Here is a 22,354-nt window from a genome sequence, read left to right as displayed (position 1 = left end):
AGAGGAAATGAGTTGGAGGTAGAAGCCAAGGTGTAAGTATTGAAGAAAAGATTTGTCTCCCCGAACCCCTTTCCTAGCAAGAAGGTTTGGCCCTCTGTGGTTCCTTTAATGTGTGCCTTTTTTGTTTGGGAGGCTTCTTGTGGATGTATCAACACTCTCAACAAAATTTTAAGGTAAAGGAAAGACCATCTTTATATTGCATATGTGTTATGTGCATGAAGGATGGTGAATCTTGTGGCCATCTGTTGATCAACTGCGAAATAGCCCGTACTCTTTGGCAGTCTTTTCTGGAGTTCTCTCAGGATAGCAGCTACCATTGGGTGCCTCCTAATTCAGTTAAGGATTTTGTTATTCAATGGACTGGCTGCAAAGTAGCAGTGGTTCATGCTGTCATGTGGTGCATTTGGAAGAAATGCAATAAGAGATTTTTATAAGAGTTCATCCTTAGAAGAGTTGAAAGGAAGAACTCAGTGTATTATTATTTCGTGGCTGAGAGTTGAAAAACTTTTCAGAGGTATTTCCTTTGGGGATTTGGAGAGGCTTGAGGGAAGTCTTGAGCTCTAATGTTGGGACAGAGTTCTTCAGTACTATTGCTTCCCTAAGGCTGCTTTCTGACTTTATTTTATAGTTTGATGGAAGTTTCAGGAAGACTTTAAACCACGGAGGACTTTCTGGGGTTGGGGGTTGCATTTTAAAGTCCAATGGTGAATTGATTTGGGATTTTAATGGTCTGATTGGAGGCAGAGACTGTTGAAGCAAAAGTCCATGCCCCACCGGTGGGTTTGAGATGCACTAGGGATCTTCACATTACTTCAATAGTGGTGGAAGGAGACTCAAGCTTGGTGATATGCTGGATGAAGAATCAGAAAGATGGGAATTCATTTGGGCTTTTAGTGGTCCAATTAGAGACAGAGACTGTTGAAGCAGAAGTCCATGCCTTATTGGTGGGTTTGAGCTGTAGTAGGGATCTTAACATTACTTCAATAGTGGTGGGAGGAGACTCAAGCTTGTTGATCTTCTGGATGAACAATCAGAAAGATGGTCCCTAGAGACTGATTAGCTTCCCAAATGAGATTAAAGAAATCACATTGTCATCCATTGTGTGTTTAGATGGATTCTCGCAAACTCAATAGTGTAGTGGATGGCCTAGCTAAATCTGGGGTGGTAAGGGGTGCTTTGTACAGTGATGTTACTTTACCTGTGTAAATTCTTAGGGATGGGTGATGGGTCGTGTGGTGCTTTTTGCTTTCGTTAGGTTGTTGTGTACATCCCTCCCCCCCAATTTTCCTTTTTGCCATGAATCTTTTCTAAAAAAGTGGTTGAAGAAAGGAGATGGGATACTAGAATCTTCCATGCGAAGACAAATGGAAGAAGGAAGAAGTTTGTGCCAAGATTGGAGCTAGAAGGGGAGACCATTAAATGGGATGAAGACATTGCTAAAGCCTTTGTGGATCATTTCAAATCCATCCACAAATGGACCTTTGGAGAGTAGATTATTTCTTATAGGTGTGTAATGGCTTGTCTTGATGTGTTAGGTGTTTTTAGCAAGTTGAAGATGAACTTCAATGTTGATGAAATTAAGGAAGCAATGTTTTTGATTGATAGATCTAACACCTCAAGGCCAAATGGATTTTTTTATGGCTTTCTTCCAAGATTGTTGAGGATCTAGAAATTAGATCTAGTGGGGGTCTTTTGTAAGTTTTTTGATAGAGGTTGGATGAACTTGGGTGTCATTGCAACTTTTTAAGCAGTTGTTCAAAGAAAACAGATGGTAGCCCTTGAAATACTTCAATAATCTTAGTTGGGAATTCGTATGAGATTATTGAAAAGGTCTTGTCTCTAAGGTTGAAAAAGGCACTACAAGCCCTTTTCACCCAATTTCTTGACCTTTCTTTTGTTTAAGAAATAAAAAGGGGCAGCCCAGTGCACGAGGCTCCCACCAATGCATGGTCTGGGCAGGGACAGAATCTTGATTGCTGATTAGTGTGTGAAAGAAAAGAAGAGAAAGGGTGAAATGGGTTGGTGTATCAGCGAAACATAGAACAAGCATATGATCTAGTTGATTGGTCTTTCCTTTTGGAGGGAATGGGGAAATGTGGATTGGAGGGTGGAAAGAAATGGAGCTGCCCAATTTATAGAGGAATCAAGAAATTTCAAGTACAAAGGTCACCCGGTTTCTTTTTCACTGCAGCAATTACAGCTTTCCTAAAATAAGGTTGGTCTATCTGCCCTGTGTTTTGCTAAAACATCTTCCAATCCATTTTCTGTTTTTCTTACCTATCCAAAATTTGCATTAACCTTTCTTGCAAGACAATCAATCTCCCTGAAAGAAAATCTGTAATTCCAGGGTGCTGACTGGATTTTCTTTGCCCGAGAAATCACCAAGAGTGAATCTCATTAACTTCCAATTTTCTAACTCCTAGTTGTGATGTAATCCTCTTTCTCGATGAGATTGGATAATAAGTAAGGTATCTAAGGCTAGTGATTAGCCTTTGTGAATGGGTTTTAGGACTTAAAGAGTTAATTTGGTGAAAAGTTGTGTTGTTGGAATAAATATGGAGGCAAAGGAGATGGGGAGCTCGTTTTCTTTGTTAGTTTGAAACCCTAGGGATGCATTTGTTTTGTGGTCTGGGAAGGGGGAAAATGATATTCTTCCCTTCCCATGTTTGGTTTGTGGGATGTCATGAGATGGGATGGGAGAAAGGTGCGATTATAGTCCTCAATTCTTGTAGTATTTTCAAGAGTTAATATTAGATCCATTACTTATGAGAAATTATTAATTATTTAATAAAATCAACAAAATAATTTAATTAATTTTGCGAGGGCCTTCAGGTGTAGGGGTGTGTTCTAAGGGATGAGGTGAGCATATAATTGCTCTCTTTGCAGAACCAGTTTGACTGGAGATTCTATATTTGCTAAGTTCCGAGCAGTACCGGAGGGGGTGCAGCTCACAAGACAGTTAAACGTGGACAGGTTGATAATTGGGGGGGTATTCTAAGATGGTAGTTGGGTGACTGACTGATACAGACTTTGTTATTTGGACCTACAGGGAAGCTGTGAAGAAATTCAAATTGTTAAAATCTAATATGACTAAGGATTCTTTGGAAGTCTACTAATGGATTGGCAGATTTTCTAGCTAAGCAAGGGGTATATAGGGAATCTATGTTTTGGGCTCAATTATAAGTTGATTTGTTTTTGAGGCTGCATCTTGCACCTACTTTTGTGATGCCTCTTTGTATACTTACTAGTTTAATTAATGAATGAATATGTTGTCCTTTACCTATCAAAAAAATTAATTAATTTTTGAGGAAAAAGACAATTAATTTATTAAATAAAATAAAATAGATAAATCATAAAAATATTAGTTAACTAAAAATAATTTAATAATTAACTATAAATTAATAATAAAAGTATTAAATATATTAATTAGATAACAATAAATATTAATAAAATAAAATTAATAATTGGTATTGGAGCTGTTGTTCCTACTATTTTCCCATTTTTCAACCAAACAGTGGAATGTGAAAAATTTCCACCCATTTTCCCTTTCTCATCCCACCCCACCAAAATCTTCCCTGAAATCAAATGCAACCTAGGGTTGTAAGCTTTGTTGGCCTGGTGGTCAAGAGACTCTCTAAGAAGTTGGTTATATGGAAGAGAAACTATATAATGGTGGTGGAGAATCATGTTAAGTCCACATTGACGAACTCAGTTTATATCCTTTAAACCTTTAGGATCCCAATGCTAGTGCCCAAGAGATTAGAGAAAATCATGAGAGATTTCTTGTGGGAGCAGGGAGGATCCAAGAAGGATCGTCTAGTGAAATGGGAGACTGAGGACAGGTGTAAAGAGAAAGGGGGTCTAGGCTTAGGGAATCTAGTGATAAATCACTGCTCTTTTAGGAAATGGATATGGGGATTACATTACCATTGTAAACTGATCAGTTGTGGCACAAGGTAAAAGTGAGCATACATAGTATGTTGGATAATGGTTGGGATACTGATTTAGTTGCTTGAGCAACTTTGGCCTCCCCCTGGATGGCATTCCATAGTATTCTTTCCGTTTTCTTGAATTCCACAAATTTCCTTGAGATCTTGCTTCGGTGTTGACCTTTTCTTTAAAAGAGGTCTCAGGGATATGGAGCTTCCCTTTGTCATTAGTCTGCTTTAAATTCTTAGTGCTGTTTTCCTAGATACCTCTTGTTCAGATAACCTCGTTAGGATTGCTTCTTTTCAAGTTTGTTTAATTGTACCTCCTTTGTTAGAGCCTTTTACTTTCCCAGCCTTCCCTGCCATTCTTTCCTGTTAAGGTGGTTTGGAGTGGACTACTGCCACATCAATTAGTGCTCTTTGTAGGGAGGTTGCTCTTGAGAAACTGACCAAATTGGCCCTCATCACCACATATTTATTCTCTTGTTTTTCACTTTTTCTAATGGATTCACTAGTATATTTGTTTTGTGCATTTGGGATTGGTTTTCCTATCTTTTTGGTTGCAGATGAACACCTCCTCAAGATGTGGCTGGCTTCTTCAACACAGGTCTTTTGGTATTAATAAATAGGAGAACAATGTGGAGATGTACAAGAGTGGTGACCCTATGGATCGTGTGGGAGGAGGTGAAACACAATAATCTTCAAAAGGCAAAGAGAATAAAAGAGCTGTTATAGAATGCATAACTATGAGGGTGCTACGCTAGATGACTTTAGAGGTGTTTAATTCATTCTTGATGGATGATATCTCTAGAAAATGTAGAGTAGTAGCTAAGTCCTCAATTGGTAAAACCAAAGATCATGGGCAATGGGTACCACCAAGCAATGACAGAATTAGAACTTTGATGGAAGCTCTTTGGGAAATCTAGAACCTGCGGAAATTTACTCAAAGGTTGCAATGGTGCTGTTATTGCACTCTATTCCAGGCTGGTTGGAGCTGGTGATTCAATCAAGACAGCTGTTGGCTTTGCTGCAACTCTGCATAGGTTAAAGATACCTAAAGTTCTGAACTTTAAAAATATTGAGATGGAAGAAGACTCAAAGGTGGCGGTTCAATCGTCAATGGTTGAAGAACAATAGCCAGCCGCTATGGTTTTTCTTAATCAATAGCTGCTATGGATATTTTGACATTACATGAGGGAAATAAAATGGTTAGCAAGGGAGGTAGAGGCTGAGTTCAGATGGGTGCTAAGAATGGAATGTTCTTACTGACATTTTAGCTAAATAGGGGATCATTTAGTGATTTAAAACAGGTGTGGTGTATTTCAATGTTGCGTATTGCTTATGCCCAAGGACATGTTTGGTGTTGCCACAAGGGGTTTGGAATAAAGGGAGTATGTAAAATTATGAATGAAACATATTTAACATTACATTAGCTATTTGAAATAATGGTAAAATACTTAAGCTACCCCTATGTTTTAGCAAATGGACTTAAATTTTGCCCTACTGTTTGAAAAATCACTTAGTACCCCTATGTTTTCTGACAATTGGCAAAATCCTCCCTTACCGTTAGTGTGTCGTTACAATCCGTTCGCATGTGATGTCACTTGACTTGTATAATTTTTCTTAATTCCAAAACTACCTTTTTACAGTTGACTTTGCCTTTAATTGTTCAATTTTTCAAAATAAAATAGTTCCTTTTTTTTTTATCTCTATATCCTCGCTTTAGTTCAGGATTGCTGTTAGAGTTCATCTGCAATGCTCAAAGCTGCCAATAACCACCAGATCAATAATTCTTGCTTAAAGACATCCAGAGATGGTCCAGGTTCAGAGTTTTCTAAACGGGGAATTATCCAATGATAACATGCTGGTCTCTGTCATGGTATGTTGCTGGATTCTACTTCAGCAGCTGGTCTTATAAGCAGAAAGTAATTGATGTTAAGGAGACCTGAAAATCTGAAATTGGAATTCTGATACTCTCTCTACCTTTGGATACTGTCACTCCCATAGAGTCTTTCACTGAGACCCCACCCAACCTAATACAGGCCCTGCTGAAGCGCCATTAGTTGATCTCACTCTTCAATTTAACCTTCACCACAATGTGAATGTAACCCTTACTGGTAACTTAAATTTGTGAAGCTCGAAGGAATTGCAGAGAAATTTGACTCACCACCTGCCTGAACCAATTCAGTTCTGTACCAACTAACCTTAAGCAGCCAATTAGCCTTTTTTGTTTTTTTTTTTTTTAATATTAGAATCTGGACATGTATAATTTGATGGAAGACGAAATTTTTACATCAAGTTCGAAGAGGCATATAGAATCTGGAGTGGTGGACTGTTCGTTCAATTTAATGGTCAAATTTGTGCTTGAAAGATATTATAATTCGGCCTGCCTTTGAGTTCTGTTAGTCTGATAACAGCCAAGAAGAGAGAAGAAAGAAAGAGAGAGAGAAAGGAGGAGAAAAGGAGAGAAGAAAAGTCTGGTTCAAATTGGGGAAAAATTACTTCTCCCATTCAGCCAAGCATGTTTTATATTACTAATATAATGGAAAAGACACATGTGCCCTTATTTAAGCGAGGGACACTAGTTCTAATATAATATTACATATCAGCAACCTCAACATAAGTATAAAGACAGAAATACCCCTACACTAACACTCCTCTTCAAGCTGGTGAGTATATATCATATAATCCCAGCTTGTTACATATGTAGTCCACTCTTCTCCGACTCAACCCTTTTCTAAATAAGTCTACCCACTGGTTCCCTTTGTTAACATATGCAGTGTCTATCACTCCATTCAGCACCTTCTCTCTCACAAAGTGACAGTCAACCTCTATGTGCTTGGTTCTTTCATGAAACACCGGATTAGAAGAAATATGAACTGCAGCCTGATTGTCACAATAGAGCTTCATTGGAGTGTTAATATTGTATCCTATCTCCTGTAGAAGGTTCCTTAGCTACACTAATTCACAAGCTGTATGTGTCATAGCTCTATATTCTGCCTCTGCACTGCTTATCGCCACGACTGTCTGCTTCTTACTTTTCCTTGTCACTAGATTACCCCCAAGAAAAGTGCAATAGCCTGTGGTAGACCTCCTATCAAACATAGAACCGGCCTAGTCAGCATCGGTATACCCTTCTATTTCAAGTTTTCCACCACTTTTGCATATCAAACCACGACCAGGGGCCCCTTTTAAATACATCACAATTCTTAGAATCGCATCCCAATGAGGAACCAGAGGTTTCTGCATGAACTGACTTACCGCACTAATCGCAAATGAAATATCTGGCAGAGTAATGGCTAGGTAGTTTAGTTTACCTACAAGTCGCCAGTATCTGCCAGGGTCTTCAAACACTTCACCCATATTACTGCTCAGCTTAGTATTTGTTTCCATAGGTGTTTTAGCTGGTTTAGCACCTAACAAACCTGTTTCCTCCAGCAAATCAAGCACATATTTCCTTGGACATAAATTAATACCGTGCTTCGACCTTGCTAGTTCAATCCCCAAGAAATATTTCAATTTACTAAGGTTCTTTGTTTGAAAATGTTCCTGTAGAAAAGTCTTCAACCAATCAATGCCCATTTTATCATTCCCGGTAATAACACTATCATCTACATACGCCACCAATAGGATTTTTCCTGCTTAAGAGTCATGATTGAAGACTGAATGATCAACTTGGCACTGTTTCATACCAAACTTCTTTACCACCTCATTGAACCTACCAAACCATGCTCGATGAGACTGTTTAAGCCCATAAATAGCCTTCTCTAGTTTGCATACCTTACCATCCTCCCCCTAAGCAACAAACCCTGGTGGTTGCTCCATATAGACCTCCTCGAGCAAAACACAATGCAAGAAAGCATTCTTGATATCAAGCTGATAGAGGGGCCAATCATACATAGCAACAAGAGAGATCACAACACGAACCGAACCTATCTTAGCAACTGCGGAGAAGGTCTCTGTGTAGTCAATACCATAGGTTTGGGAATACCCTTTTGTAACCAATCTAGCTTTCAAACGCTCTACACTACCATTAGGTAAATACTTAACAATATAAACCTACTTACAACTGACGGTCTGCTTCCTGGACATCCTTAGGGACAACAACTGAGGGTAACAAAGAGATAAACTGGCGATGGGAAGCGGAAAGGTGAGTGAGTGAAACATAATTAGAAGTAGGATGAAGGGTACAAGTGCGTTTACCTTTCTGCAAGGCAATGGGAAGATCAAGATCAGATACTGGGTCTGGGGCTGGTGTGGAGACAACTGTCGGATCTGTCGACGGTGATGGAGCCGGAGGAGTAGCAGCCGATACATGTGGGCGATGTATATACACTTGACGGATAGGTGGGCGTTCAACAGGTGGTGGCACTGGAGGCAAGGACTTGGTCACGACTGGAACAAGGGGAACATAATCGACAACTGGAAGTGGAAGAGGGGGAGGTGATGAGGAGGAAGAAGCGTCACCGGACCCCAAGAAAAACGGAGTAGATTCAAAGAAGGTAACATCAACACACAAAGGAACGTCGAGAACTAGGACGGTAACACTTGTACCCTTTCTGGGTCTGAGAATAGTCAAGAAAGATGCACTTAATGGATTGTGCATCTAACTTGTCCTTCTCGGGGCCCAGATTATGGATGAAGCAGACACCTAAAAACCCGAAGAGAGAGGAAACAGAGACAAGGTGGGAAACAAGGTAGTGAATGGGGAATGACCATCAAGGATAGATGTGGGCATCCAATTAATCAAGAAGCAAGAAGCACCGCATCACTCCAAAAGGGTTTGGGAACATTCATGTGATGCATGAGGAATCGTGTTGTTTCCAAAAGATGATTCTTTCTCTCAGCCACCCCATTTTGTTGTGGGGTGTATGTACATGAGGTTTGATGTATAATGCCATGTTGGTCCAAGTATTCTTGAAATGATGAAGATAAATATTCACGGCCATTATCAGAACGCAAAATTTTAATGTGAATACCAAATTGATTGTGAATCTCAGCATAAAATTTTTGGAAGATGGTAAACAATTCACTTCTTTCTTTCATTAAATAGAGCCACGTCATCCTTGAAAAATCATCAACAAAAATGACTATCTATATCCATTATATGACATCACTTTATAAGGACCCCAAACATCTGAATGAACCAAAGAAAAATGACTCAACACACGGTTATCAACCCTAAAACTAAAGGGAACACGATGATGTTTCCCCAACTGACATGACTCAATCTAAAACAGAAAGTTGAATCAACGAAGGAACCAAAGATTTCAAAACTTTCAGCGAAGGATGACCAAATCAACAGTGCCACTGGAGAGGAGAGAGAGATGACTGGAGAGCTGTTGATGTTTTTCCACCACTGTCAAGATAATACAATCCACCGGCTTCATGCCCTCCACCAATCTTCATCTCTGTCTGGAGATCCTGAAAAACACACATAGAAGGGTAAAAAGTAATAGAGCAATTAAGTGACTTGGTCAGCTTACTAACAGACATAAGGTTAAACGGAAATTTAGGGACATACAAAACCAATGATAAAGATAAGGGGGTCAAGTGAACATTGCCACCACCACAAATCGAGGATGTGGAACCATTAGCAAGAGTAACAGATTGTGATGTTGAGCAATGAGAGAGGGAAGAAAACACACCTGGAGTCCCAGTCATGTGATCGGAGTCTCTAGAGTCAATAATCCAGGGATTGGGTGTGGATGCCGAACAAGCCATACTTGAATGTGCGAAAGTAGTTGTGTTTTGCTAAGATGTGGATTGGGCAAACTTCTCATACTCATCACGGGGAATACTCCCATCTCCTTCTCGGGAACATCTGTGGATGTAGGAGGCATCTGATCAGCTGAACGATTCTCCTGTCTGAAACTAGTGTCACTAGTGGCATGATTGGCCCAGGTTGAGGGTGGACCATGCAAGTCATAGCAATAATTAATGGTATGTCCATCTATACCACAATGAGTACATCTCCTCGGACCCGAGCCACGTCCTTTACCACGGGCTCCCCCTGAATCTCTACTTCCAGTACGACCACCACTACGGTTATATGTAGATCCACCATCACCACTCTGGCCATATACCGGACACTACTACCACCACGTCCAGATTGAGCTTCTCGAGCTCCACCTCTAACACCACGACCCCTTGACACTGCAAAGGCTGATTTATCTGAGACATTAGAGTTCTCAGTAGATCCAATGGAAGTCCTCCGAAGTCGAGCAAGCACCTCCTCTAAGGAAGGGAGAGCTGACCCTCTTAGTACTTGAGCCCACATTGGTTCATACTTAGATTTCAGCCCCACCAAAAATCGTGTCACACCAAGTTGTTCTCTCTGTTGTTGCTGAATTTTGACATCAAAAGTGAGGGGGTGATAAACATTCATCTCATTACGAATGTTTCTCATACTAGCATTGTACTCCTCAAGACTCCGATTTCCTTGTTGTTGCAGATTAATGTATTCCTGATACAACTGATATACTCTGGTTGTATTGTCTTGACCAGAATACAACTTCCTAGCATGGTCTCACACATCTTTGGCAGTGTCAAGAAACATGAAATTTACACTAATCTTGGGTTCCATACTGTTCCATAACCACGTGATAATCTGTGCATCATCTTGTTCCCAGTCTTCATACTCATGAGAATCAGTGGAGGGTTTCTCCTCCCTTATGTGTTTCACCTTCTTCTTTGCCTATAGAAAAAGTTTTACAGATTTAGCCCAAGGTATATAATCCTCTCAATTCAGTTTAGTGGAAGTCATTTGAACATTTAGGTAGTCAACAAGTATCATCACATTAGATTTGCTACTGTTATCTCCCATTGCTGAATTCTATTACTACTGAATTCAGCACACTGCACACTACTTGATCACACTAACCACACTGGTTTCAGCACTTGTTATTGCTGAAGGTTGCACTCCTTGCACCACAAACCCTACCCTATGACTACCTGAAATCTCACCACGATATGAGAACCACTCCCCCTTCAAATCACAAAAAAAACAGCATAAACCCTAGCACACACAGTCTAAAATCCCATCATACGATCTAAAACATTCTTCCTATTTGATTTATAACAAAAAACATATGCATAGAAAACTCTTTCCTCATCACCCAAAAAACAAACCACACAAGAAGAAAATCAGTCCACACAAGACACCCACTGCACCACACGAATTAGCCCTCTTCTCTTCATCGATTAGGGGATGGCTTCTTAGAGACCACAACAACCGACCACGAACAACACAACTGGAGGCATAGAAACCTCCAAGGGAAGAGGGCGACTACACCTTTTCAGCCCTTTCCCTTATCTCCAATCGATAGCAGAGAAATCAAGAGAAAACCCTAGATTGAGTGCGCAAAAAACAGAAATCTGGGAAGATAATAGTTGCTTAGTTGAGCTCCGATACCATATTATAATTCGGCCTGCCTTTGAGTTCTGTTAGTCTGATAACAACCAAGAAGAGAGAAGAAGAAAGAAGAAAGAAAGAGAGAGAAAGAAAGGAGGAGAAAAGGAGAGGAGAAAGTCTGGTTCGAATTGGGGAAAAATTACTTCTCCTATTCGGCCAGGCATGTTTTATATTACTAATATAATGGAAAAGACACGTGTGCCCTTATTTAAGTGAGGGACACTAGTTCTAATATAATATTACAGATCAGCAACCTTAACATAAGTATAAAGACAGAAATACCCCTATACTAACAAAAGACGAACCAGAAATTGAAAGAGCTTCTCTAATGTCACACTCTGAACTCTGATTTCCAATTTCCTTATTCTCTCAATTGTTCCCTTTCCTCATGTAGAGATTTCTAAAATCTCCGATGGATGCTCCTTTCGCTGTTTATATAGACATCAACCAATTTTCTCTTCAGAAAATTCTGTCCTTTTTGTATTTTCAACCTCAGAACTTCTTTTCTTCATTGTGATGTTCTTCAATCTTAGCCAAGGTTCTAAATATTGATATGCCGGTAGGGCGTATGCGGCGGTATCGGTACTGTTTTTTTTTTCAAAACTGGTTCAAGGGGGGCCGGTTTAAGGCTCCTCCACCCCCCGAACCGATCAGAAACCCGATACACCCTCTATAGGGGTATTATCGGGGGGCTCCCAATATGAAACGTATCGGCCAATACGGGCCGATACATGTCGATTTTTTGAACCTTGATCTTAGCAACTTAGTTTATAACACATGATGACGATGGGTAAATGTAAATGAAATCTCTAATTTTTTTCTGTTGTTTTTTCCTTTTCTTATTACTATTTCTATTTTAACCATGGAAATAAGGAGAGGGAAAAATGGAAGTCTATGAAATCGTATAGAAAACAAAAAAGAAAGCTAAGTGATTCACTAACTCTTTGAGATTCAAGAGTTGGGAGATCTTTAGAAACCCTAATTTGCTTTGTTTTGAAAATTTGAAGAAGAATAAGGGTAAAATAGTCTTTTCCATCTTCCATTAACTGATGCTGGCTATTGTCAATTGTCAGAAAACTTAGGGGTCCGTTTGCTAAAAATACGGGTAGTTTTAAGTCTGGAAACAAAGAACTTAGATCATACTCTAAGTTTCATCCACAAGTTTGAAAGGTCAGACTTGATGGAAGTAGGTGACAAGTTATTTTCAGTAACTTATGTCGTAGCCTACGCTCTTACAAATTCTATCCATTCGATAGATTTTAGAAAGAAGACCAACATGGGGTTGGATGATATCTTCTCAGAAATAGGACAAGTAGAAGGCAACCAGTTTGCTGAAATTAGTCCCATAGAGCAAGAATGGGCTATTGACATAGCCAAGAACAAGAGATATTTAGGAGAGAAACCTAGATACTCTGTAACTGGAGATAGACTCCTAATTACAGGAGAATCTTCAGAACCACCTAGAGAAAAGGAAATCTATAGAGAGCTTGAAAAAGCTAAAAAGAAATCAGAACTACCTCTGTTAGAGTTAGCTCTGCTATCCAACAGGATAGACAAGTTTGGAGAGAAACTTGATAAACTTATAGAATGACGAATCTTTTATTGAAATCTCCTCATATCTATAAGAAAGGAAAATACTTGAAGCTTAAAAAACTTCAGGAACTCCAAACAACGAACCAATATGTGTTCACAAGTGGTAATGCATCATTATCACGAATATTGCAGTCATGCAATAACATAAATCAGATTGTAGCTAGAAATTGGCTAAATCTGTCAAAACTGTTAAGCTATTTCGGCTTACAGAAAGATCCAAGTGAAGCTTTATCTAAAAACAAAGTACCGTTTGGACAGTTTGATAAACTATTCTCTTCTTTTAAAAGAGGGGGGATAGATGATCAAAAATTTAGGGAACTTACCGATTTAATAAGCAAAAATGCTGAAAAAATCGATAAGATACCAGGAAAAATAGTTAATCCCCTCACAGAGGATAGATTAACAGAAATAGAAAGCAAAATCGAAGAACTTCGAGTTGCTATTAAGGCCATTGTAGGATGACTACAACCCCTACAACCCTTAAGACAATAGAAGACTTAATTAAGTCTTTAATAGAAAGAGTTGATGAGATATCTGAGAAATTAGAGATGTCATCAGCAAAGATTATCAAGGACATAACTGATAATCAAAATGAATGCAAGTGCAACGAAAAGTTGATTACTGCATTAAAAGAAGCTCCGGAAATGGATTCGGATAAACAGCTTCAAATAAGACCCGAACCAAATCTAGGGTTATTTAGGTACTCGTATCCGAACTTTGAAGTAGGAAATGTAGACCTAGGCAGCTCAAAAGCTGAAGGATCTCTCAGATGGTCATTTGGTAAATAGATGGGCTATCTGTCAGAAGAGATAGAAAGAAAGTTCTTTTCCATTGATTGGGAACAGGACTATTCGGAAGAAGTGGATAACTATGCCACTGAACTTCTGAATCTCATGGCTCTAGAAGATGAAGAGCTAGAGAAAAAATTCTCAGAAGATCAAAATCTCTGGGAAAAATATGAGATAGAGAGAAGTGTTCATAATTTGAACATAAACACTCTAGTCTCAGAACCAGAAACTGAAGAAGACTCAGATTCTGATTCAGAGTTTCAAGTGAGACTCAATCCTGAAACAGCACATTCAGGAACACAGTCAGGAATGACTGATAAGGGTAAAGAACCCTTGAGCAATGATTCATCCAAGAAAATGGGTGATGAAGCAAAGAAAAGAAAAGGCACAGGCCTTCCTTTCTTTGAAAAGGGAAGTAGCTCAGCTACGTCTAACCCATCTGCTTCTAGTTTTTCTAGAACAGAAGGAATAAGCAAGGGAATATACACATTCCTTGATCTCGACTGTGTATATGATACACAGCAGAGAAAACAGCTTATAGACAAATGGGCTACAGAAATCAGCTTAATTGTTCAAACCAATTCGGCTGAATACATGTATGCTAAGAATGTTTTACTGCTCTGTGAGCATAAAACAGGAGGCATAGCCAAGCTGTTAATTCAGCGTACAGAATGGAATGAAGATCAGAGTGGATTAGAAATCCTAGATAGCATAATTAGTGCTTTCTATCTGATGTTCATAGGTCTCAATTTTGTTGAAGACAAACAAAATGAGATTAAAAGAGAGCAACAAGAAGCTCGAGTAAGGTTGACAAATATGCAACTTTGAAATATTTGTTCTTTACAGGAATTCGTATATGATTATGAATCCAACATGTATAAACTTCCTCAAGCTGAATTTCCTCAATGGATTGAGAAGTTTATAATCAAGGTTCCTGTTGTAGGAATTAAGGTTCTTTCTAAATGGAAAGAAACAATTAACAGTCTAACTAAGTACTCATTTGGGTATGCCCTTAGACTAGTTAAAGATGAAATTAATGAAATATGTAATTTTTCTAAGCAGCAAAAACAACTTAAAAGATTTAGTAAAAGTTGTTGTCCAAAAATTGCTTCTAGCATAAATCAATATGGTTGTGCTCCAAGCAAGAAAAAGAGTTTTTCGAAGAAGAAAACTTTTAAAAAGAAATATATCAAGTACTGGAAGAAAAAGCGTAGGGCTTATAAACCAGGAAAATATTTCAGGAAGAAAGAATCTTCCAAACCTTCCAAATCGGAAAAACAGAAGTTTTGTCCGAGAGCACTTCTTTATCAGAATCAGAAGAGGGGGCTCTTGGCTCAGGCTCTAAAAGATCTGATACCAATTTTTTGAGCGAGCGCCTTCTGATCTGTTTGGATAACAGATCGTGGTACCTCGGCTACCACTATGAGTTGTAGCAACAGCGGATTCTTGCTATTTATAGTCGCCCATACGACTTTCCTTATTATCTTTTCGGATTTTCTGAACTTTTGACTGTTCATCTTCTTTTTCCTATTGGAATTCTTAAATCTACCCAAGATTTTTCTAATAGGGGATTTCCTAGTAGTATGCAACCTGGCATCCTAAGTCTACTAAGTAAGCCTATTTCATCTTCAATCTGAGGTTTTCTTGACCTATCCTATGTCTTCTCTGCAACGTAGTATTTGTTTCTGGAGACTTTCATGGTTTTCTGCCTCACCCGATAGATCTATTTGCCCTACAAAACGGCCACCTGCCTAACAACGGGACTTACACAGCAAGCAGTTAACAGGATCCGTACATAATCACCATGAAATCAAAAGAAAACTAACTACTGAAAGAAAAACAGATATGGAATTCAAAACATCTTTATTGAAGATATAAAATAGAACTTACAAAGTAGGACTTATCCCCTGACGGGGCGCCTTTGCTGCTTCCTACAGTGGAAGTCTCCCTTGGAGAACTACTCTCCTTTCCTGGGTCTAGCCTCCATAGAGGAAGAGAGAATGGATCAGAAGAGAAGAGGGGTGCGGAGATTGGCAAGAGATGCCTTACAAATGAGACTTGAGTCTCCTTATATAGACTCTTATCCGGTTTCCCGGTTACAAGACTTTGGACACCTGTCCATTGAAGATAAGATTCAATCTTATCTCTTCTGCTTTTTGGCTGGTGGCAGCCCTTCGACATCTGTTTCGCACTTTCCTTTATTCGGTGCGCTGTCGTTTTCTTCTGTCTTCTTCTGCCGAAGATTCCAGAGTTGACGTGCTCTTTCAATAAGTGCGCGTACTTCTTTTTGCCAGTTGTTGATTCTTTTGTCGACTTCATCCTCCATTATTGGTGGCTGGTGTCATTGCTTGCTTCAGCAGCATCTTCTCTTTCTCCCCACTTGAATGCTTTTCGCATTATTGATGTGAGAATAATTTTAGTGGCGGGATCCACCACTATCTTTTGCTCCTTGAATATTTCTTCGAATCCAAGGAATTCATCTGCGTCTTTGGCAGATATTTTCTTCGTCGACCATGACGTAATTATTGCATTATTGCTGCAATAATTGACTTTGATCTTCGAAGTCTCGTTCACACCAAGAAGTTTCTGGGTGATCGCTCTGAATCCATCGATTCTGCATTGATCGATGATGCTTTCTTTGATCTGTCCCTCCTTCACAGTTGATGGTGAGAACCTTTTGTTGTCAGATGCCACTCCGACTTCTATAAAGTGATATGCCGGAAAGCATTCTCCTTCATACCAGCATGGTAATGTGCTGTGGAAGCTGATGTAGATCGGCTTCTTTTCATTAAGGACCTTGATGAATCTCTTAATGGCCTTCTTGAAGTCCTTGGGAAGGAACTTTAATTCTTCCAAGCTAAAACTCGGAAAAATGTTTCTAATTAATCCAGCTTTAAAACACTGGAAAATTAGTTCTGGATTGGCACCAGCTAAGAAATTAAAAGAACTCTTTAATTTCTTGTCTTCAGTGAAGAACTTCTCCTGCACGAAAGCTTCTTCCCCTGATATTCTGGCTTTGATCCAGAGTTGCTGGAAATCTTCCTGACTGAGTTCGTAGGTTGCTTTCTTTATCCTCCACCTTAGGTTTTTCTTCCTTTTCTGGTCTGGAGAACTGCCTTTTGATCTTGGGTTTTGCAACCTGAGGGATCACGGCTTTCTGCTGCAACTGTGTGTTGAAGCTTTTAAGAGCCTTTTGGGCTTCTTCTCGACTCTTGTATTTTCTGAAGACGTAGGATGTTCCTCCGATCTTCTTGAGAACCTCACTCCATTCTGAGTAGATTCCTGCTTCTGGTCCGTTTAGGACTGCAAACCATCTTTCTTCTGGAGTTTTTGATGCTCCTCTTCAGCTGCTTGCTTGTAGCTGGGTCTTAGTTCAATATCCTTTTTTATGGGATAAGGAACCATTTTCATGCCTGATAGTCATTGATAACAGAATCAATGATAGAAGAGACTACATCTTAGGAGCAGCTCAAGGAAACTTAGCTTATGGTAAGTTTATGTTTACAGTCTGAAATAATGCAATTGGAAAAGAAATAAAGAGATTGAAATTTCGATATGCTTGAATTTGTTTTTTGATAAATCAACTTGACTATGTTTTATATGTTATGTTTATGTGTTATGATTTGAGCTAATAGGCTTTTAAAATATTTGTTTTGAATTAACGTTTGCATTTTTTTTATTTAAGGCTGAGCTATTTTTTTTATGTTTTCTTGATGTATTTGATTTTTTTACTTTTTTTTTTGTGTTTTGACATTTTTTGCATATTTTGAATTTTTTAAAAGCTTGTGCCTTGTTTCAAAAAGGTGCACACCTCGCCTTGCACCTTGGGCGCAAACATTCCTTCGTGATTTTTTTGCACCTTGAACTTTTTTTTGGGAAAGGAGAATGACTGGTAGTAGGTTGGTAAAATTAGCAAGACAACTCAACTTTGACCAATTGGTTGTTGAAGGGGATTTTGGAATGAAATTAAGAGATTCAAATGGCTAAATTGCAATAATGACCCTGAGGATCCAATGGGAAAGGAGAACGGTTAATAGGATGACGAATACTTTAGTCGAACAAGGGGTTAATACGGATCAAATGTTTTGGGCTTATTTGTATGTTCTCGGTATTTCGTTCTTTAGACTCAGTTTGGATGGGTAGTACAAATAGAAATATGTAGAGTGCAAAATCCTGTATTTTGTATTGTTCTGTTTGTATTTGCACTGTACATATTTTTATGTACTCTTTCCAAACTGAGCCTTATACTATGTGGCAGGTTGCACTTGCACCTATTACCTCTTGTGGGGTCTCTTGTATTGTTGTTTCTAGTTTCATTGAATAAAATATTGAAGTTTATTTATTAGTAAAAATAAAAGAGAAAGCTCCAGGGTCAAAAGCATAGTTTTGAATACCGATTCAGAAACGAAACCGCTTTGACCACCGGTTCCCAGGTCAAGTGGTCCGATTGAAGTTCGGCCGGATGGCTTTGGGGTCTATAGCCGGGCCTGGACCCATGACTGGTTCCTGGGTCAACCAGTCTGGCTGTCCAGTCTGGTCCAGCTTTCAAAACCATGGGCAATAGGGCTGAGCTATTTTTACATATCGAGAGTTCTATTGAGAGATGCAAGAGGAGATTGGCAGGGTGGAAAGGGAGGTACTTATCTAAACGGGGATTGGTAATCTTAATCCAGAGCGTTCTCTCCGGTTTGCCACACTTTTTATCTGTCACTATTCTCACTACCGGCTTCAGTTGCTAGTGTGCTAGAAAAACTGAGGGTATTTCCTCTGGGAAGGTCCAAATGACGAAAGGAAAATTCACTTGGCTGCATGGGATTCTATCTTCAAACCAAAAGAGCTGGGGGGAGTGGGTTTCATAAGGGCTAAGGTTGATGAATGATGCTCTGTAATGTAAATGGTTGTGGAGGTTTGGAGAGGAATCAATTCAGTAATGGTGCTAGGTTATTGAATGTGAATATGGAAGGTCTCTGACGGACTGGGTCACATTTATGCCACAACAATCCTATAGCACTAGTGTATGGAAAGGAATCATAACTCATCTTCCGTTGTTTCAGCAAAACTTGAGGGGGGATGAAAGCAGAGCTCTGTTTTGGAAGGACATTTAGTGTTCAGATCAGCCTTTGGCAGAAGTGTGTCCCACTATTTTTTTATTAGTTCTGAACAAGGAAGATGTTGTTGTTAGGGTGTTATTTGAGTTGATAAATGGCTAGGTTGATAAGGAAGTGACATGCCACTTTGATGATAGAAAATTTGTGGGGGTGGAATGAAACTTCTGTTCGTGAGTTTGTTAGTGAAGGGAAAATCCATCATATGGATGGCCGAACCGTGTTAGATGGTTGGGCAAAATAAAAAAAAATTCTTTCACACTTTCGGGAATTGTATTTTCAGTTTTAGAAAAGCTGCATTTTTCTAGGATCGTTCTTGCACTGAAACTGGACCAATTTAAAACCAAAAGAAAGGGAGAAGTATATCTGATACGGATTCCACAAATGTAACTCCCAAAGCGGTAGTTCACGCCTAAAGAGAGTTCCAAAACCAGCTTCCACTGAAAATGGCACAGCTTGAATCGAAGCCGGTTCAGCAACACAGTTTTTCAGCAAAAACTGTAATCCAACTGTTTGGATCAAGCAAGGGAGGTGAGCACGAATTGAATATGATATTTTCTTAAAAAATCAGAAGTCATAACTGATCTTTATCAGTTCAAGAACTGGAGGTCGAATTAGGGTTTCTGGGGCGGCAAGAGCAAAAAGAGAGAACTGAGAGCAGATTGATAACTGAAGCAATTCGCCCTCCTCCTTTTATAAGCCTTAAGGATCACCACTCCTAATCGAATTAGGAGGTTTCTAATCCAAATCTTTATTTGGATTTGGACTCTCTAAGTGGATAAGACTTATCCTTTTATCCTAATGGTTGATCTAGACCCATAACCACACCCATATTCGCCCAAGTCACATGACAGCTTAAGTTGTCATGTGATCACTTGATTAATCTAATTAATCATGGGCTTTAGGCCCATTAAGTAAGTGGTTCACGTTCTTAGGTAGTTGTTGGCCCATTTGATTCTCTTTGTATGGTATGGGACCCCAACAATGGCCTCACATTAGCCCATATGGGTTCGGCCTAATTTTTGTAAAGAAACCTAGCCGAATTCACTGTCAAGTACAGTGAACCCCCGAGTCCATCAGAATGGGCTCCTAATGGGCCCAACATTTACATTAAATAATCACTGAATCCAGCCATCCTATGAAGGCCCAAGGACAATGGACTTAGGTGAGATATAGTCCATCAAGTAAAACAGTCATAAATTGTCTCTTACACTAACTCTTAGCCCATAATGATCAAACACTGCCTGACAGGGAATGACCTCTCCCCTGGCTGCAAGGTGTAGTGTTGCATTCTCTACTTTGATGGTTCCCGGGAATTAAAACCTTTTGCAAACATTTTTTCTTAAAACATAATATATATATTATCATAAATATATTTTGCAAAAAAATCTCAAACACGGTTGAAATCGATTGCCAGCAGTTTTGGTTACCATATGAGAGTGTAATCCCAATCATTCACTTTGTCACTATGATCACCCACTCGAGTGAATTCTTAAATTGCCCCAACATACCCATGTTTTGACCCCCGAAGGATCTCACTGATTGGCATATCAAAGACAACCCAATTTGACACCCAATGCAGTACCATAAGCGAGTCTAGGGGTTAGGTGTAACTTATCAGTTTTGCCCACCAATTATAACATGAAACAATTATGTACTTTTATTCATTTACAATAAATGAATATATACATCAATCTGATTGGAGTTAAGGGCATTTAATGGTTAGTTTGATTGTGTTTTGGTGTAATCGTTTAGGTAATTAAGAGTTTTATTTCTTACATTATTTAAACTCATTTCTGAAACTTGGAAGGATAGGGTCAGGCGGTCAGCAGAGTTCAAAGGAACATAGGAGTAGCTCAAATGGGTTATAAAATGAGAGGTTCATTTGGAAGGGCTAGCAATTATGTTACTGTTGAGTAGCATGTCATCATTATCTTCATCATATAAGCCTTGTCCCGACTAGATGAATCCTGTTTCACCATTCTGTTCTGTTCAGTGCCTAATTCACATCCTGTTTGATTTGCAGCTTTATGTTCATGGTGAAAAATTCAATCAGCCAATATTCTTTTGCAACAACATCTCAGGTCTTCTTGAACCTGTAAGTGTGTGTGTGTGTGAGAGAGAGAGAGAGAGTGTGTGTGTTTGTGTTTGTGTGATTTTTTTTTTCTGTAATTTCAGGTTGTGCGAGACGATCAGCACAGGGCTCTTTACTCGACTCACTCATTCAAGATCGTGTTCAAGGAGGGGGGTTGCGGAACTTTTGTCCCTCTATTTTTAAATCTGACTGCTTCAGTGAAACAATACAGTCAATACTTTGCTCATTCTGTATCCGAGACAGCACCTCGTTTGGATCCTTTACAAGCAGCTCAAACGCCAGTTGAGGAAATGATGAGACACGCGTAAGTACACTCATTGTGGCTGTTGAAGTTTTTCATCTTTGTATTGTATTGGTATTAGAAAAGGATAATGAAATTTCATTTCCGACACAGGTATGTTGATCCAAATGATCCTACAAGAATATTTTTGCAACAACCCACAACAGAGTCTCAATTGAGGCGGCGCACATATCAATCCCAGCCGCTGGATCATTTCTAATGATTTGCTTTGTAGAAAAATGTTTTTTCGTCAACAAGTTAATTGACTATTCTCTTTACTTTGCGTTTGGTGTTGTAAAAAAAAATCCTTATAGCAATTAAGAACTTTATAGAAACTGACAATATACATGTTCAAAAGCTTGTGCCTTCAAATGTTGTCTTGAAATAGCCAAGGTTTAAATTATTGGGCGTTATGCATATTCTGGTTGCTGATACGTCTAATACTAAATTCTAATATTTCGACTTTTTACATTTAAAATGCTTGATAAGAATGTTTACATTAAATAGCGAAAGTTCAAATTATTTGGCGTTACCTATATTCTGGTTGCCGATACGTCAAATACTAAACTTTAATATTTCAACTTTTTACTTTGATAAGATTTTTTTTTATATATAAATGAAAAGAGAAGAAAAACTAAGAAAGGGAGATAAAAGGGTCTAGACTCTAGCCATCTAGGAGGGGAGTTCCAGATACAACGATCAACAAAAAACTAGTCTCCTGGGCGATGATATGAGCTGTCAAAGTATAGGACCTCTGGGGCTTATGAACAAAATTTACAAGAGAAAACAACTTAATCAAATTCCTAATTTTATCAATTAAAAAAGAAAATCGCCAAGATATGATAGCTTCATATCATTTTAGAGCCTCCACCATCACTTTAGCTTCAGACATAATTGTTAGCTCCCTCCAACCTCTATCATTAGACAGAAACAGTTTCCAAAATTGCTGCAAATTCAGCTTCAATTGGGTTCTGGTCAAAACCCACCTTGCCCCCCCTATAACAACAGTAAAATTAAGTAAGCTATCATAGATGCAAATTCCATAGGTCCCACACTAATCTTTTATTTTTCTGTTCTAACCAGCAACGGAATGGGCCTTTTGCAATTTATATTATAAAGTTGATCTTATCGCCTTTGCTTATTCCTCTTA

General features: G+C 38.9%; 1 protein-coding gene and 1 long non-coding RNA gene across 3 annotated transcripts in view; one reads left to right on the top strand and one right to left on the bottom strand.

The window, feature by feature from the left end:
- The window catches only part of LOC148853272 (classical AGP protein), a 34,320-nt gene extending 12,759 nt beyond the window's left edge, over nt 1-21,561 (top strand). Inside the window, exons 3-5 of the mRNA XM_088986793.1 lie at nt 20,856-20,927; nt 21,008-21,228; nt 21,319-21,561. Of these exons, the coding sequence (XP_088842919.1) occupies nt 20,856-20,927; nt 21,008-21,228; nt 21,319-21,424 (399 nt within the window). The 3' untranslated portion in view covers nt 21,425-21,561. The remainder of the gene's footprint in view (nt 1-20,855; nt 20,928-21,007; nt 21,229-21,318) is intronic.
- Nucleotides 8,937-15,777, bottom strand: LOC148853273 (uncharacterized). 2 transcript variants are annotated; one of them, XR_016113445.1, is made up of 3 exons: nt 15,615-15,770; nt 9,578-10,626; nt 8,937-9,353 (listed from the first exon to the last, which is right to left on the bottom strand). It is a non-coding gene; the product is annotated as an uncharacterized LOC148853273 (long non-coding RNA). The 2 variants fall into 2 exon arrangements; XR_016113446.1 differs by lacking the exon at nt 9,578-10,626 and having other exon boundaries at nt 15,615-15,777.
- Nucleotides 21,562-22,354: the final 793 nt, after the last annotated feature.

Source organism: Nelumbo lutea, chromosome 4 (genome assembly GCF_056320005.1).
Source record: "Nelumbo lutea isolate HS-2025 chromosome 4, American lotus-T2T, whole genome shotgun sequence".
NCBI lineage: Eukaryota > Viridiplantae > Streptophyta > Magnoliopsida > Proteales > Nelumbonaceae > Nelumbo > Nelumbo lutea.
This window is presented reverse-complemented; position numbering and strand designations above follow the sequence as displayed.